The following is a 19,682-nucleotide window of genomic DNA, read 5'->3' as shown; positions in this document are numbered from 1 at the left end:
CGATTCCTGTGATCTCTCTTTATGATGATCTTTGGACTCACTTGATGCCTAGCTTTGTTCTGTGTTGTTACATTTTGTGACCACAAAGTGAATAACGTATGTCATTACAATAAAGTGGTGTTAAATGTTATTATTTCACTGTAATATCATTACTCGCCACATTGGTGACCCCGTCTTAAATGTTTTCCGTGAATCCAGCGATTTGGACAATTTCCGTGATCGAAATTCCACAGGACAATTTTGCCTACAATAGCAACAACTGTTACAACACAGAATCCAACTCCGTCCACCGGTTCTACACCTACACGTATGTCTTCTGCTTCAATTTGCCACCACTGGTCTTTGAATCATGTGATCTTCTCACCACCAACACAGCGCTCAACTATGACCACATTTACTGTCGAAGTTATGGCATTCCCATTGGATGACATTTCAGTGCAACGTCATAATGACTATTTGTTTGTTTTTTTAGGTGCCTTCTCGTGTATGTAAATCTAGGGATGTTAACCTCACACTCGTCCAAGCTATTCACTTACCTAAAGATTTTGTCAATGGCTCCCTTTGAGCTTTTACCAACGAGTGTGGTATACTGTCAATTGTCATTGTATGCAACCGTCTGCAGTCCCTCCCTTCTGCTCCGATTCAGATCCCACTCTCCCACCCCAGTCATCCCCTATGGCAGCCAACATGGATGAAATATTATGTTGTGTCTTCCTTGATCACCTCCCCGATATAATTCCCTTCTCCTTTTACTCCTACACTATGCTCCACACTTCCTGTGGTGGTTCGATACATTGATCTGTGTGATCTCTCTTTATGATGATCTTTGAACTCACTTGATGTCTGTGCTGTTACATTTTGTGATTACAAAGTGAATAAAGTATATCACTATGATGACATGGTGTTAAATGTTATCATTTTGCCATAATATCATTACTCACCACAAGTGTCTAGTAACTTTTTACACAATTTGTCTTGTGAGGCACCTACTGCCTCATAAACACATGACAACTTTTCCCCAGTTGGACTTGCACTCTGCTTCGTGACTGCCATATATTCCCCAATTCATCACTTCTCCTCAATCTCCTTTACGTATGGTTTGTTCATTTTGCTACATCCACCATTATGATAAATGAGCTGCAGTTAAACTACTTATGCAAACATGTACCTGACCAGTCACATTGGATTGTTAGCGCAATCTGTTGGCAGACACAGCAGGCTGAATGGGTCCCTCAAAACTCGGCATGATTGCGGAAACTTAAGTTGGACTGCTTTAACCACTGCGCTTCAGTACACGTGTGCTCTTGTATTTCCGTTGTGACAGGTCGAGCTGCTTTAATGGTTGCAATGGAGATAGGGGCAGGCAGACTAGAAGGAGAATTTGTACACCTATGATTGTAATGGGTGAAGTGGGCAACTTGAGGGAGGATGGAGGATTGGAGATAAGGGTGACATATGGCTGGGGGAGAGAGGCAGCACAGACACAAGATAGGAATGTGGTACTGGTGAGGTTCCTCTGTTGTGGATAAAATGACTGCTAGAAAATTGTAAGAGGACAGTTTCTTTTATTATAAGTTCAGCTTTCATACATGTATAAATCTTTAGTTTTTTTACATGTTTAAGTTACCAAGAATAAGAAAAGATTTCATATACGTTTTCATTTTTATTTATCATTTTCTGTACATATAGAAGAGGCATTTCATTTTCAGCCACAAATATTGTGCAAGTAATGCATCTTCTATAATTTTTATTCACAAGAAAAATAAATGACTGCATCTAATCGAGAAGGAATTGTAGAAAACTTCACTCGCTTAGTCTACTCTACCTGTGTAGTAGCTATTTTTAATAGCAGATAGTAGAAAAAAGCTCATTTTGCAATAATATATATATAAACTATAAATTCCTGGTCAAAGACAAATGTTAACAAATTCTCATAGAATAAAGTCCATTTGCTAAACCCAGAAGTTTTACAACTGTGATACTAATTAAAGTTAAGTGTTTATCTGGAAGTTATAAAAAAGATGTTTAATGATAATACTTGAACCTCTTCCCCAATGATTCAAGCATTACATTAAACTTTTTCTAAGAAATTTTTATTTAAAATATTTATTAACTTGCTTTGCTTAGGAGAAATGTACATAAATCTCTGAAAGTCTTAAACCATATTTTTTAATAATCTAAAGAGATATTTAACTGCATTATTAGCATCTGTTATGAATAGCATTTCATGTATTATCAACTTTTATATGATCTCTATAAATAAAAGTTTAGTATTCTTAAAATCTATGTCTCAAGTATAATATTTATATAATAGTTCATATCCTGTAACTGTCAGAAGGATTCTTCATCCTCTTCGGGCAAATTCAGTATCTATATGTATGTATATATAGTCCCTTGAGCAGCATTAGTATATGAGTGTTATAATGTAGTATTCAAAACTGCAAAGATTCTCAAAAGTATAGCTGCTACTGAGAAAATGCTATTAATTTTATGTACATGTGATAGCTCACCAAGTATTTGAAAACTGTGTCAACAGAAAAATAAGTTTTATTGACTTATATTAATAATCACTTACAAATATACTTGATTGTTATCAGATGCTCCATCTCCTGCAATAATAGCAAACTAAACAGCGTATAGTGCTAACGAGAAAACCTTCCCCTAATTTTCTGTTAGCACTATGCCACTGCAAACTACATGAGCGGCAAATTCGAAAGGTTTTCTTACTTCTAGATGACACTTTTTAAATTGTCAATGTATAAATGCAGATGAGAACGAAATGTATCTATTTAAAATTGTTTATCAAATAAGAAGTTGTATCTACACTAATTTCAGGCACTCAGACTTAGGGCTACCATCTTCTGAAATGCTTCTGACTACTGTTGCTCATTTTCACTCACAATTTTAGAAACTGCTAGTCTACTTATCATCTGCATAGCTTGCTTGTGCTAAAATCCTTTCTAATGGCTAATTACATATTGTGCATTTATCATACTTTTGTACATTTTCAATTGTAAACTATACTGAAGTTTTTGGATAGAATAGGCACAAAAATACTTTCTTTGGGTCAACGCGTGCATCAAGAGTAGAAAATTAAATTTGTGAGGTACTGTAGAAAAATCAAAAACTTCACTAGACTCTAGATTATAATGAAAAGTATGGCTACAGTGTAATTAACAAAGAGTTATAATCTCCACATACAGAGACCCACATGCAATATTTGAGACATGTTTGTACATAGCAGATCTGAATCTTGTTTGTGAGAAGTTCTCTATTTGAATGGAAACATTATTCAACAAACCATATGAAAGGTGACCATGTCAATGATTAATCTCAAGCTGTTGCTCTGTTGTGAATATCTGAAGCATTCACAAGAATTTTACAAAATAAAATATATATTCTCAAATGTGGCAACTTTTAAGAAAATGCAATGTGAAAATGACTTTATTATGAAATTGCATTTCGAGCTAAACGTAAGAGATTCAAACTTTCACGTAGAACCAATAATTTCATGTAAATTCTAAACGCTAAATCCAAATGAAAGGTCTCTCATTGTCTTCTTTTTTACAAATTGGTTAAAATTTCTTCATGCTGGGTTCTAATGCAGCCAGAAGAGCACTGCAATGGAACTAAATGAAAAATATGGCTAAAGGGCTCTCCCTTCACACACAAAAAGACAATATAAGAGAATATTTATGAGATTAATTTTCAATTTTTAACTTTAAAAAGCTGAGGTTTATACTGACAATATATTGGGTTTAGAATTTTAGCTGTTACCCTCTATGGGAAATCAAGCATGTCTCTCAGAAGGAGATAATATTTCTTTAGTTTCTCACTTATATTCGTTGTACTGTACGGGGAAAAATTAATAAGAAAAACTATTTTTCACACAGCACATTGGAGGCTCAACATGACAGACACAGTTAATACACGTCCAACAGGTGGTCCCTTGTATAAATCACATTTCCTTTCCACTTACATGATAAACTTAGTACTACTCCTGATTTCATCCAGAGTTTGATGCTTACAGTTGATTAGCATCAGCAGTACATATGATAAATTTTTTCATTCAAACGAGTCTCAAGTTTCAGACAATCTTAGGATAATTTCTGAGTCCTCCTGACAACACTGAATAACTGTCTTTCTCTATAGCTTTTATTTATTTTGACTCATTCAGAAGGTTTTATGATCTTCTGATCTGCACTTAACTGGGTATCATACTAAAATCACTTTAATATATAGAGACAATTGTTTTAATTCATCTCATGGGCAACAGGTGCATGTGGGTGTGTGCTGCATAATGCACTTTGTGTTGTAATACACAAAGAAAGAAACTGTTGAACGAAGTTCTTCATTGAACTTCATATTTCGGTAGGAGAGCCTAATACGTTGAGAACGTAGAGAAGTGTTTGCACAAGACTTGCACCTATTCCTACACCATATATATACTTGTAGTCCAGTTTTGGCCAATTCTGAAGAAGTTATGATTTGTTACCAATATCACAGAAATGGATGGCTGAGATTGTAGCTATCTGAAGAAATATGTCATTGGTAAAGATGTTTCCACAAAAAATATTTGTGCTATGGCTTTTGAAATGCCTTCGTTAGCTACGAAGCAACAATCAAGTCATAGTGATCTATGTCTACTGAAAACCTCTGTACTATCACATAGCTTTGCATTTCTACCCTTGAGAAAAAATAAGGCTCTTCATTATACACGAGAAAATGTGTGTCATAGCAAAGGTAATGATAAAATTTTCAATTCATTTTGCGTAGCTGAGAAGCCACTTCTAAAGTTATGAAGGTGTGTGCTAAATTCACTTTTAGTCTTCTGCTCATAGCCTGGAACATTGGCAGAAGTATTAAGCCAAATGAACTGAAGAAAAATTCGTGGACCCCTTTGCATGTAACCTGGTCTGAATGGGCTCTTTAAAGATGTGAGCTGCTGCAACTAGCATTCAGGAAAATATTGCAGTATATTATGAAAGGACTTTGCTAGGTTTTTATGCTTTGGATGCTGCAGTCTTCTGATGATGTCCTGTATGTATAAGATAGCTTGGAGTTAATTTTCAGAACGCAGCTGCTACTGAGCTATCCTCTAATGGTTAATTATATTAATAACCTCAAACAGAGGAGGTAAAATTGTCCATGTAAGTACTTATTTGGCTATTCTGAATACTTGTATTGTATGCCATGTATAGACACCACAGGTTTGCTTCATGTGAAATGGTGTCAATAAAACACTTTTGTATCTATATTGGTTTCTCATACACCATAAAATGTTGCCAAAGTGACGTTAACAGGAAAGTTAGGTGTATAGTGAATTTGTTTACAATTATAAAAGTGATATAAAATTTGGTAGTTAAAAATGTCAGCTTCACTACTGTCCCATAGGCAATTTGTGACCTACTAAGGCTATATTTTACACATTTAGCTATAAGAATCAAATGTCAAATGTAACTGTTGTGTTATGTAAGAGATGGCTGCAAGGCTTATGTCATAACATTAATAATACTGTGAGAGAGACACAGAGAGAAAGGAAAAAATGAAATTCTTGCCTGGCCACAAATATTCAGTTATACATGTACGTGTACATAAACATTCTCACCCACACACCCACACACACAAACAACACAAGAGCAACGCTTGTTACAGAATTCAAAACCTAATTGGAAACACATCATTCTTATTTTTCAGTGACATTTTCTAGAGAGAGGTAAAAACTTTAGTTTTTATTTTCTAGTATGTAACTGGCCAAAACTGGGAATATGCCAACAATTGTTGTGTTTCTCTTTCTGGTGATTTTTACAGCACTACCTGTCCCTGGAAGCACCCTAAGTTGGCCATTGTGATTGCTTTTCGAATTTATGTAATGTGCAGTTACTGTCAATTATATGTACAAGTACCACGCAGAGGAGCCGGCGATGATTTTCCGATGTGAAGATGCTGCAGTACGTCGCAGCGACCAGGTTACAGGCAAAGGTGATCGTATCTGTGGGTGGGCGAAGGCTGCTGTGAGGTGGCACTCCCGGGAGGTGACCGCACTGTCTACAACTGCTGCTGCTGTGGCGTCGTTGCCCTGCTGCCACGTATCTCGACAGTGACACTCTCGAGCGTGGGTGCAGAGCCCGTGGCTGCAGGTGTCGCGGCCACAGCTGCCAGACTGTGTGGGTGGGCTGAGCTGACCAGCGGGCTGGGAGGAGGCTTTGCTGGTGACCTCGGAGAGCGTGTCGATGTTGCCGACACGTTACTGCCTTTGCTACCCCGCCGGGAACCGCCGCCTGCGTGAAAAAGTGTCACTTTTGTAGTATTCCTCATAATTTCAGACACTGCTCTACTTATCAACTATATAATCACTATGAACTTAGCATTAACATTACCGAGACTTTTATTTTAATTTTATTCCTTTTTGTTTTCTGTTGTTCAATAACCTAGTCTCTTATGCACCTAACTGTTTCCATTCAAAGGCACTTATGAGCTGTGTTCAAAAACCTCCTTTTCCGCATAAACCATCGAGTATGGGAGACTTTCTTCAGTGGAGATGTGGTGGGGGATATTCGTGTGCAGTCGTATATTTTCACCTGCCAGCAGAAAGCGTCAGTCGCTGGCAGTCGGCTGTGAGTGGGGACTTGTAGTGAACAATTGTCAAAATGGCAGAACAAAATGAGCAATGATATTGCATCAGATTTTGCCAAAAATTTGGTGACACCCATGTGGAAAATAGTCACAAGATACAACAATCTTTTGGAAACAATGCCATGATTAACTCATAGATAAGGTTTTATTTTTATTTATTTACTGTACTTATTTTATCAAAATTTTCACCATTTGAATGTTAATTGTTCATTTATTGTACACCTACATGATTTTGGCTTTGTAGCCATTCTAAATTGCGTGTTAAAATGTTAATAAATGTCTGTTGCATCCGTGACATGTTATCCTTGAAAAAAAAAAAAAAAAACATATTCTTGGTATTATCATCATGGATAAGAGTGGTGTAACTGCTTCAAAGTTGGCTGCAAATCAGTGGACAGTGATCTGTGCTTGGGCACACTCACAAGAAGCCAGGTGCATCACAAGTCCGCACCACAAGGCCAAACCATCACAAAGGATTACTACCGAGAGGTAATTTGCCACCTTCATGACACTGTGCAGCATGCAAGCAACCACATCCATGAACAGAAAAATCTTATCAGCTCTATCATGATGGTGGATCTGCCCATTCAGCTCATCCTTGCCAAACATAACATTCTTGTGGTTACTCAGGCTTTCTACTCTCCCAACATGACCCTGTGTGACTTTTGGCTATTTCCTGAGCTAAAAATTCCACTGAAAGGAAAAATATTTTTTTTTTAATTGACACACTGCCAATTGGATGTAAGTGACATTTTGAAATGTTTGTATAATAATTTATTACATCACTATCACTTACACATATATGAAATATTCGAAATACCAGTTTTGGCAAGCAGTTGCCATTTTCAGATGTGATACATCCACTAAAGAGTGTTCTACAGAACATATAAGAAATACAATTAAACACTTTGCACATCATGGAGCCAACAAAAACATTTCCATGAATGTACATCATATCATAACACGGGCAAAATACCATGTGACAATATGATGAACATTCCCTGAGATATTTTAGTTGACTTCATGATGTTTGGACTGTATTTGTTATATATTCTGTATGGAGCTCTTTAGTGGATGTTTCATATCTGAAGATGGGAACTTGCTGAAATAGGTAATGGGAACATTTTATATATGTGTAAGAGATGGTGACATGATAAATTATTATACAAACACAATTTGAGTCAAGAGATGACATCTCGCTCAATGTGATGGCCTACCTGATCCACATTCCAAAAGACACATTCCAGGAGTGTTTCCAACAATGGTGGGAACACTGAGAAGACTGTGTACATATCAAGGAGAATATTTTCAAAGGGGTTAGGGTTCTGTGCATCTAAATCAAAGTAGATGTATTTCTGTAACCCAAAGGTGTGATGCTTTTTGAACACATCTCATATACATATCAACTGCCATATGTAGGATGCCTGGATATGAACAAATTAAAAAGCATATTGATTCATCAAACGAGCAACATTCAAGAGTTCATTGCTGGGTGTATTCTATTTTTACTCCATGTTGCTGATTTGCCTAATGATATAAGCACAAGGCAATTTTTGGTTGGAGATCAAATACCTGTACTGATTGAAAATTGTGAAGTAAATTCTTACTACATCAATAGTACACTCAGAAGTGTAGAAACATAATTCCAACCAAATGGGATGACTCCGAACATCTTAAAAAGTGATATTATATAGTTTATGACAAAACAGCTGAAATTCAAAGAAATTAAAATTAGTAATAAAAGTTTATGCATAATAAAAGCGGACTCTTTTTAAGTTCCGAAAATTAAAAATGGATATGAATTTATACAGCAGTACAAATGTTTATTATCTAGTAAATAAATTTTATGGCTTGGCACTTTCATTACAAATGTTATCAAGTGCTAATGTCATGGGCATATTGATTATAATATGTAATATTTATTTTCAGTGCAATATTGTTTCTCAGTAAAGTTGAAGTAACATAACGTACAGTCTGAAGTTGTAGAAAAGAATAATTCGTACATGTGTACTACACACCTAAGAGAACTATATTATTTACTGTGTTAAAATCTGCATGGATTAATGTTCTTCCTGAACTTCTATAAAATTATGATGTTCTCATGAAAAAAATATTAAGAAAAATCATTTTAGTCACTCATCTAATAAAAGGAAAAAAGACAATTTTATTCTTCCTACTCACTGATTTCATTTATAACTCCCCAATACATGAAAACAGAAATCAGCCCTAAAGTAAAAGACAAGAGTATTCTAAAGATGAAGCTACAGGCAATCTGGTGGTGATTGAAGGGGCACAGGTTTAGAGTGTAGAAAAAGAGTGTCTTGGTGTGTGTGGGGGGGGAGGGGGGGGGGGGGGGAGGATGTGCTTGTATGATGGAATGATGGATGGGGCAAGGGGTTTGGCAGAAGCTCCTTGATAATATGATGTACAGACATTAATACTCAGTGGAAAAATTCATTAAAATGAACTCTTTAATTTGAACAGGAGGTAGTTTCCCACTGACAGATATTCACAGTAAAAAACGTATTAATCTTGTTATGCTATTGTCCCACATTAGCTGTTGTTTCATATCAATGAGGTTATATCATAAATATTTTAGTGTGCACCTTGCTTCTTAATTAAATTGTAATTACATGTACACTACCAGGCACTTTATAGTGATTTGCAGGATATGGATATAGATGTGGGTGTAATAATGAGACAAATAATTCACAGTTCTCAGCCCATTACTTTTATTGGTTAGAACCACATATTCATGTTTAGACTTTAAAGTTCATACTCAGTGGGTTGTAGGTTGTGATTTCCACACATTCTGCAACCATTTCTGTGTACTTTGCCATGAATATGAAATGTTGTTGTGTCCACAAGGTGAACGTAGCTGATCCTTTATTGGAATGTTGCAATGCAAGCTCAACATCTTGTTTCCAATAGAAATAACAAATGGTCAGGGTAACAAGAAGCAGTTGTTGATAGAAGTGTTTGTGCATGTCACCATAAACTAAATATATTGACACACAGATGGATTTCTGTGGATGTCTTAGAAAAGACATCTATACATGGTCAATGTTATTCTGGGCAATATATGGTTTCAGTAGTTTCTTCATTTTGTGTGTTGCCATTTGCCGTTTGCAAAAGTTGTTGTCACCAGTGTGGGATATTGGTCTGAGTGGGGGTAAATGTGCATTGGATACACATTTCTGATTATGTTTCAGCATTTGGAATACCTACTGAGCCTTCTGCTGAACAGGAAACATTATTACCCTTTGCCTGTTTCTGAACTCAACAGATTTATTACTTATTACTCTTGTCACAATGCAATAATGTCATATTAGCCTGCAGCTAACAAAATATATTGATTTCCTCTTTCTATGTAAACCTGTGTGATTCATATAGAGAAACCTTATAATTCAGTACATTTACTTTCCTTATGTCCAATAACAAAGTATGTCAAAGGCACAAAATATTTAGAGAGGGGTGCCAGTAAACCTCAAACAAGTGACAACATTTGCTTTCTGAGATTCCTTTGTTCACAGGAATTTACCATAAATTTCGATTAACTGAAATGTACAACTACTACATTAATAATATCCTCCTCCCATAGTTTCCAATTTTTTCTGTTTTCTTTTATTTAATCAGAGTGGTGTTGTTTCCAGTCCTCTGACAAAAATCAATTTGGTTTTCTTTTTCATTTCCTCTGGAGAAGGGTTGCCAAGAATTTTCTTTTAAAATGCACCTCTATCTACAATTTCAGGGCCTTTTATTCCAATCTTCTTTCAGAATGACTCTAATTTTTCATACCCAATTTGCCTTAGTGATTCTCTGTGTTCATTAATCATTTTGTAAGTGCTTCCATCATTCAATTGTATCTGATGTTGAGAGAAGATTACCATTCATTTCCTTGTACTTATATGTACTGGCTCATACATTTTTTCTATACTTTCATTACTATTCCTGCTGTGCTGGGAATCTCAATATTTTACTCAGAATGTTAATCTTCTTCTGTCTCTCATCTAATTTTGATTTCTCTAGTCATATTCATGTCTAGGAATTCACCTCTGTTCAAATAAATGTGGTAGATTGGCTTGGTAGAATATTCCTCTATTGCTGTGAATAAATCCTTTCACTTTCTGCCTGTAAAAGCAACTCCTACAAAACCTCAACTACTTCAGTTACTGTTATTTGAAATTTCATGCACTCCAACAACCTTAATGCCCTTTTATTAGAAGCTGTTAGAAGCGCACAAAATGACTGTAGTGATAAGTCTCTTTATCGAGAAATGCTTGCTATCCCTGTGTCATGTATGTGCTGAATGTTTAATTTTTATATACAAAAAAAGAACAGCAATAACTTTAACACTGTATGAGGAAGGACAAGACTGTAATATAACACTGAAATCAAAAGTCAAAAGTATTTTCACTTGAAATATCAAACGTTTGTCATAACACCAAATTAATTATTCTATTGATCCAAACATCCTACCTAAAACTCATAATCACCACCTGTTACGGCAAGCCCTTAACAAATTCCAGAAGCAGAAATAAATTATCATAATGGTTCTGCTACAGTCGTTAATTTACACCAAAGAAGTACCACCCAACTATTTTTTCTGTTAAGACTGAACTACAGGACAAATCTACAACACTGTTCATGCTAGAGAATACATGCATCACCTTGCGTATGTGTATCATTTTAGTGCATGAAATTTTGTTGAAAATATCATATTATACTGCTACAAAAAACCAGAGGAACAATGACAACATCAATAGCAGGGAATTAATGTGTTAAATTCAATAGCTGTCAAAATGCATTCACTGCAAATTATAGTGAATGATTTACTTGAAGCTATTGTTACCATTAAGAGACACTTAATATACAAAAGATACAAAGTTAAACAACAGAATAAGTTATTTTAAACTTCTAGCTAATGACAATTCTACTTTTTAAGAGATCAGGACGGGGATTAACACAGACACCTACTAATACAGAGACACATACTAATAACGTCCTAAGCTTATTGCATAACATAATAAGGAAGAGCTGCAAATTTTTAAGATGTTTATCTTTGTAAGAATGGTTGACTGTTACTATTGACAAAAGCATACTCAGTTTGATGTCTTAAAGAGTTTAACAGTGAACATTATATTTGACAAAATCAAAAAGCAACACAGATATCCATATTACATTCTCGATAAGCTGATGTTAGAAGCACACTGAGACATATCTCAACACATGAATGACATTTGCTGATGTGAAGGATTTCTCTTTCAGGTTAATGGCTCATTATTTTTTATGTACTCAGAAATGATTAAAGTGTATTAAATGAAACCATGCATATCAAGCAGTGAAACCGAATGTGTTTTGTCTCTAGACATTTTCATTTGAATCGTTCCACAGGTGGATGAGCCAAAACCAAATTGCATCAAATTAAATTGGAATCTGCATTACTGGTAGTATCTTATATAATTTATTTCTGGATTAATAAATGAGGGCAGTTGAAGCAATTACTGGAAGCAAATTTAATTATTTTTTTTCCTAGCAGCGAAATGATCAATGTGTCACTGGGGAACATTGGGATCATAAATTGAACATGTATGTTATTTTACATGAAATATGAGTACCGGTAACCGTACAGCTAATTTTTGAGAACATTTCTCATGGAGAATATCAGCGGTCTTGATAAAATATTTTAGAATGGAATTAGCAACATTCTTGGCCACCATGAAATATTTACTGGTTTTTGTCAAAATGTGACCATTTTCAGACCATATTACACCATCATGTCAGGCGGTAGTAGGGAACAGAGCAGGTATTGTAGGTCCATGAACATTAACTGCTCAACATCGATATTTGTGGATCCTGGATACCTGTTATCATGCTGTAATATAGTCTGCAGTGTGTCACATTTTGATCAAAACCACCTACCATTGCCAATAAATATTTTATTGTGATTGGAACTGTTTTTAATTCAATTTTAAAAATTGTCTAGCTGTCATAGTCATATTGCACATAGCATCCATATCTTATGGTCATTTACACTGGAGAAACAAAAGACAAAATAACTGCTTTACTTTGGTTTCAAAATATAATTTTGCCAATTTCAAGCAAAAGTGATTGTGGTAAATGCTCCACAATTTTAAACAAAAAATTAATATGTAGAAAATTTTGTCAGCTGTAAACTCTTTCTCAGTTAGAGAAACTGTTGGCCCAGGCAAATAGGGGGTGCAAAATCTGACCTGTTAAAAAAAATGTAGTTTAATATTTAACCAGGAGGGTACATGAGTTCTCCTACCCCCTTGTGTTCCTATTTCCTGCCCACAAGAAGAAGCCTTTCCCTTGGCCAGTGACTGCAGAGGCAGTCATCACAGTGGTACGTATGTAGTGTCATTTCACCAAGTAGCGCACTCCGTCTTCAGGCCACAAGTGGCCCATTTGGACCATCCGACCGCCATGTCATCCTCTGTTGAGGATGCGGATAGGAGGGGCATGTGGTTAGCACACCGCTCTCCCGGTCGTTATGATGGCTTTCTTTGACCGGAGCCGCTACTATTCGGTCGAGGAGCTCCTCAATTGTCATCACGAGGCTGAGTGCACCCCGAAAAATGGCAACAGCGCATGGCGGCTGGATGGTCACCCATCCAAGTGCCGGCCACACCCAACAGTGCTTAACTTCGGCGATCTCACGGGAACCGGTGTATCCACTGCGGCAAGGCCGTTGCCCTCACCAATTAGCATCATAAAGAAATGGCTACTACCCAACAGAAATCTAATGCTAAGGTGGTTCATGTGGCAACAGTACGCCTGATTCACACAGCTGCCATCCACACAACTCACTTATATTCAACAGTGGAGCTCTTGTTGCAACCTTGGTACAGTATTGCAGGATCTCAAATGTCAGCAAGTCAGTGCTGACACAGGTATGCTGTTTGACCAAAGGCACCAGATTTTTGCAGACTGAGGACTGGTCTGAGACTGAGAGAGAGTGCTTAACAGAATTGCAAGTGCAATGCAAAACATATCTCACTTAATCAAAATGTTTCATCTGACTTTTATTTCCTGTCAGGAAATGCCTAAAAAAAAGGTCTGTGTCTTATCCTGAAAAATGTGCAGCTGGTTTTGGTGCCAAATACAGAAATTTTGATACAGTGTAGCTAGTTAAAGTAATAGCTACTTTCAAGTGCTAGCTGAAAGAACAGATTTATTGAAGTTAAGACATCCTTTTCAAACATTGAAATAGCTTTGCCAATGAGTGCAGTATCTTGCATGAAAGCAGACTGTTCACTCACATGCATCTTGTCTATAGGATATGACACAACCATTAAACCTGGCTTCAGTGACATAATCAGTGAGGTTTCTTTGCTCAAAGCAAAGAAATGTAAAGTAATATTTTAATAAAAGGTTAGTAGTCTGGGAAAGAGATATTTTTCAGTTCTTAATTACAGCATTTTTCTTTTGTTTCTAATCAGTAATGCAAGCATTATTGAAAATTTTTAAGGAACAAATAAAATCTGGTTTTTATTATTATTGTTGTTGTCATTTGCACATGATCACACAGAGCTATTTGACTTTTTTTTTTTTTTTTTTTTGGGGGGGGGGGGGGGGGGGGGGGGGAGATCACCTCATTCTGTACAACTGCTTATCTTTTGAATGAAGGAACAGATTCGTGTCTGCTACTTCCATTGTGGGTATCTGGGCCTCATCGCAGTTCTTTTCAACTTGTTTGATCTAGAGTATACTCCATAATCTTGTGTGTAACTATAACTGCTGGGAGTCTTTCAGCATGTCCATAAAATTTAAATAATTTCTTTCTAATGTTTGCTGCCAGGTTTGACAATTCCTCAGTTGCTTTATGGGTTTCAATTCATACCAGGCCTCAGTTTTTTCTGGTCCAAGAATTTCCTTTGTAATTCACCAATGTTCCTTCAGGATGTTTTCCAGAATGGCTTTTCTGGTGAGAATTAAAATTTCTCTTCCATACAGGACTTCAGGATTTATCACTGTGTTGTAATGTTTAACATTTTTGTGTATCAGCATGCCCATTCCATCCTGTGTTCTCCTACATGCTCTCTTGAGTTTTTGTAATTGAACTCTCAGTGTTCCCTTTAGTAGACTTGTTTGTTCTATGATCTCAATGAAACACTTGAAGTATCTTAACCTTCTGATTTACTGAACTTCAAGTTTAATTTCTGAATGTTACATTTATTACCGATGAAAAAAAAATATTTGTAGGCCAGGTTTTTCATCACATTCTTTGAGGATTTCTACCCAACTGCTGTGATTTCCCCGTACTCATTAAACTAAGTCATGCCTTTTTTAAATCAATGAAATTGTAGATGACTGGGCTGTTATGGGTTGCCTTATATTTTAGTACTGTATTTTGGTTGAAGAGCTATTCTGCACATGGACACCTTGATAGAAAGCTCGTTCAGTATTCAGTGATCTTATGTTAAAGGTGTTAAGTGTGTTCTTTGAAATAAACATGCTGCGAATATCTTGCATGTGACCTGAAGGAGAGAGATCCTTCTCTAGTTATTTACATCTGTTCCATCACATTTTTTTTGTGGGATGGGTGGATGAGCATGTACTTCCAATCTTCTGGAAGTTTTTATGTGCGCTATATCTCTGTGATGATTTAAGTTATTTCCACAAGTGTGTCTGTCCCTATATGCTTCAATAACTCCCTGATGATGCTGTCTTCCCCAGATGTCCTGTTCTTTCTGAGCAAAGGATATGCTTACAAACTGTAGCTCAGGGAAGTATCTCCACACAGTTGTCATGATTTGTCAGAGCAAGTTTATTGTCCTCCTTTTTGAAGCACAGATTCTATGGTGTGTATCAATGGATATTTCCAAGTACATTCTGTAAGAGTAATGTGTGTTGACTTCCCTCAAGTTCTTTTCAATAATTTAATATTGCTTGCTCTCTATGCATCTCCTCTTTATCGGTCTGGTTAATTTAGTCACTTGCTTTCTAATCTCGAAAAAGTCTTCTTTAGTCTTGGGTGAATTTTTACCATTATGTTTCTGGAAGACTTTCATTTCTCCAAAGGGTCTTCACGTACTGAATCCCACCAAAATTGTTTCATTTTCTTTTTCTGCAGGGTAGCTTTTTGGCTTTCTGTATAATCTTGGTTTGGAACTGTTCCCAGGTGACTGCTTCTTCTTTCTCCCATTTCTCTTTTATATTAGTTTCTTAGATGTTTTTTGTGCCAAATTTATGAAGGCTTGTACTGTTCCAGTGCACTCTTTTGGGGTAAACTTAACCCTTACCAGCACAAGATAGTGACCGGAATTGATGTTTACACCTCTGTGGATCTTTACATTGAGAACTTCCTTCTGTGAATGATATGTGATGGTAATATGATTGATTTAGTGCTCATCAAGCAACTGAATGGGTCCCTGCAGGTTACTGGCTTTCAGAAATGTTTCCCCAGAGAGGTTGACATGATGTTCAGATTCTTTTGTTGACACAAAACAATGGGTATAGCCCTATTCTCAGGGGTGAATTTATGTGCTGGGGAACTGCCAACAATTTTTTTGGTATACATACTATCCAACAAGTAGCTCACTGAAATAGCATAGAAGGATTCTTATATCTGTGGTTTATTATCATCATTATCCATACTTCGTTTTTTTATAGCTGAAAGTTTGTGATGCATCACATGATCCTCTCAACAGTCTGTCTCTGTTTTTCCCAGTCTTTTGTCGGTTTTGTTTGTCTATCCTTTCCCATAATCTTGATTTTCTTCCCTGCAGTCTTTCCCCTATGACTTTCCCTTGGATGATCATCTCTTTCAAGTTATCAACCTTGGAAAAGACGATTTTTCAAAGCAAAGTCTTTATTCTACATCATACTACATCCAATGTACAATACCTATATAAACAATACAATATTGTTTTTACCTTTTTTAGAAAGCCCGTAAAACTTTTGATTTAATTTGTTGTGTGCAATATTTTACATAAGTAAAGATCATGTAAGAAATATTATCATTAATACTTAATTTCTATTGGACCTACTTACAAAATAATAATTTTTATGTAGAAAAGTGGTAGAAATGTAGTTTTTTGGGGGGAGGGGTGGGGGACAGACCTGACATTTCTGCCGAGAATGTAGGATCAGCTCGCTATGGCTGTGGTCTTAAAGGGATACTAAGAGATAGATGCAGAGGTGACAAAAGTCATGGGATACCTCCTAATATTGTGCCGGACCTTCTTTTGCATGAACTAGGTGGAAACTTGATGTGGCATTGCCTCAACGACTTGTTGGAAGTCTCCCGCAGAAATATTGAGCCATGCTGCCTCTATAGCTGTCCATAACTGTGAAAGTGTTGTCGGAGCAGGAGTCTGTGCACAAACTGACACTGGGTGATCTGGGTGGTCAAATCATTCACTTCAATTGTCCAGAATGTTCTCCAAACCAATTGCAAACAGTTGTGGCATGGAAATTTTCATCCATAAAAATTCCATCATCGTTTGGGAACACGAAGTGCATGGATGGCTGCAAATGGTCTTCAAGTAGCCACACATAACCATTTCCAGTCAATGGCCCAGTCCTTTCCAAATAAACACAGCCCACACCATTACGGAGCCACCACCAGTTTGCACAGTGGCATGCTGACCACTTGGGTTCACGGCTTTGTGGGCTGTGCACCACGTTCAAATCCTACCATCAGCTCTTACTAACTGAAATTCACTAGGGTCCAATTGGTTTGCTCATGAGCCCACGAGAGGTGCTGCAGGTGATTTTGTGCCATTATCAAAGGCACTTGTGTTGGTTCTCTGCTGCTATGCCTATTAATGGCAATTTCACCACACTACCCTAATGGATACGTTTGTTGTACATCCCACATTGATTTCTGTAATTATTTCATTCAATATTGCTTGCCTGTTGGCACTGACAACTCTATGCAAACGCCATCATTCTCAGTTGTTAAGTGAAGGCCATATGCCACTGAAGAGGTAATGCCAGAAATTTGATATTCTCAACACACTCTTGACAATGTGGGTCTTAGAATATTGAATTACTTAAAGGTTTCAAAAATGGCATGTCCTATTCGTCTAGCTCTAGCTACCATTCCACGTTCAAAGACTGTTAATTCACATCAATAATCATGTCAGAATCCTTCTTGCATGTATCACCTGAGTACAAATGACTGCTCCACCGATGCACTGTTCTTTCATATCTCGTGTCTGTGATACTACTGCCATACGCATATGTGTATATTACTATCCCATGACTTTTGTCACCTCAGTGTAGTTAGTAATGGTTATTTACATATTATACATAGGATTATTATAAGAACCTTTGGGACTATCAGAATTCGTGCTATGTAATGGTCGAACTTTACGATAGTTGATATACCAATGAAAAAGAAGTAATTTTTTCGTAACATTTTACTACAAATTAACACTTGTCGTATTTTATTGTAAATATTTCGGCTACTCCTCATCTCTTGCCAAATATTACACTCCCAGGTCCAGTGGGAGGCACTTGAATTGATCGATAAGTGTGTTATTGATTACCAAAAATCTGACATAAATCGCCGTACTTGTCGATTGCGTTGACATAGAAGCTTCTATAAGGGCCATTCAAAAAGAAACGAGCCACAGGCATAATTACAGAAACCAGCACCAGTTTGAAGTATTGACCCTGGCTGTTGAGACACTTGTTCCACTGTGACACACAGTGGTGAATGGCTGTCTCATAAAATTCCCGGGACTGCGATGTTAACCAGTTCCATATGTACAGCTGGACGTTGTCGTCTGAGGTGAATCGTTTGCCCCTCAGAGCCCTTTTAAGGGGGACCAAAAATGGCGTAATCACTGGGAGAGAAGTCTGGACTGTATGGAGGGCGACCAAGAACCTCCCATTTGAATTTCTGGAGGAATGCCATGACTGTGTTTGCCATATGAGGCTTTGCATTGTCGTGGAGCAGAATGACCCCACAGATGAGACTGGCTGGTTGTTTTGATTTGATTGCTTGGCAAAGGGTGGTTAAGGTTTGCGAGTAATGCTGGGCATTCACTGTTGTCCCGTGCTGCAGGAAGTGAGTCACAAGGGGGCCATCTTGGTCAAAGAAGAACGTCAGCATAACCTTTCCTCTACTCGTGTGGATGGCCTTGGCTTTTTTTGGTTGTGGTGACCCTGGATGCTTCCACTGGAGATTTTGTAGTTTTTATTCTGGTTCGAAGTGATGACACCATGACTCATCCCCAACCACCACTTGTGCCAAGAACGCATTCCCTTCCCAAGCACAGCGCTGCAGATGAGCAAGACAGTGGGCCATTCAACATGCTTGCTGGTGTGGTTGAAGACTGTGGGGCACCCAAATTGCATATGAGCAGCCATTCTTTAAGATGGTATGAACACTTCCGACCCTCAATCCAACCACGGCGGCTATGGCTTTCACTGTCACATGGCGGTCCTGGGTAATGAGTGCATCTACCAGCTGGACGATGTCATTGGTAATTCAGTGTGGTGCTCCAGGCCGTGCATCTTCAGCTAACGACACCTCTCCTTCCCTGAAGCGCTTGTGCCATGCCTTGACCCTTGCAAGGGACATACAGTCTTCGCCATACACTTGTGACATTTGTTGATGAATGTCTGTTCCTCCTACTCCTTTTGCTGTCAGATAATGAACAGCTCTTTGCTCTTCTGTTGACACCCCCATGTCACTGTTTGCAATGCGACTGGCAGTGATGGACAATTGATGCGTGCTGCTGCTAGCTATGTATAGTCATGTGGCATGCATGCATGCCCTCTAGTGATGGGCTGTGAACTTCCATGCTGTAGTCGGAACCACACCTCATTATGCACGCCACGATATTACCCTTCTGCCACCAGTTTGCACATTCCAGACTCCAGATCATTTCTTTTTGAATGCCCCTTATATTTTATACACAACAAAGGGACCAGATGCCTCAGTACGTAACATAAATTTCCATTCAATAGCTCCAACCAGTCCCTGGAGAATTCATGCTATGTAATGGTCGAGCTTTACAATAGTCGATATATAAATGACAAGAATTTTAATACAAGTTAACAGATTT

The 19,682-nt window shown here is 37.3% G+C and overlaps 1 protein-coding gene across 3 annotated transcripts in view; it reads right to left on the bottom strand.

The window, feature by feature from the left end:
• Window positions 1–1,560: 1,560 nt before the first annotated feature.
• Window positions 1,561–19,682, bottom strand: part of LOC124718969 — a 288,559-nt gene continuing 270,437 nt past the window's right edge. For 2 of the 3 annotated variants that reach the window (XM_047244639.1, XM_047244640.1), the window contains one exon: window positions 1,561–6,281. In XM_047244639.1, coding sequence (XP_047100595.1) covers window positions 6,049–6,281 — 233 coding nt within the window. In that variant the 3' untranslated portion in view covers window positions 1,561–6,048. The remainder of the gene's footprint in view (window positions 6,282–19,682) is intronic. The other variant, XM_047244641.1, reaches the window with a different exon arrangement.

Source organism: Schistocerca piceifrons, chromosome 10 (assembly GCF_021461385.2).
Source record: "Schistocerca piceifrons isolate TAMUIC-IGC-003096 chromosome 10, iqSchPice1.1, whole genome shotgun sequence".
Classification (NCBI taxonomy): Eukaryota; Metazoa; Arthropoda; class Insecta; order Orthoptera; family Acrididae; genus Schistocerca; species Schistocerca piceifrons.
Note: the sequence above shows the minus strand (reverse complement) of the source record. Positions and strands in the feature narration are given on the sequence as shown.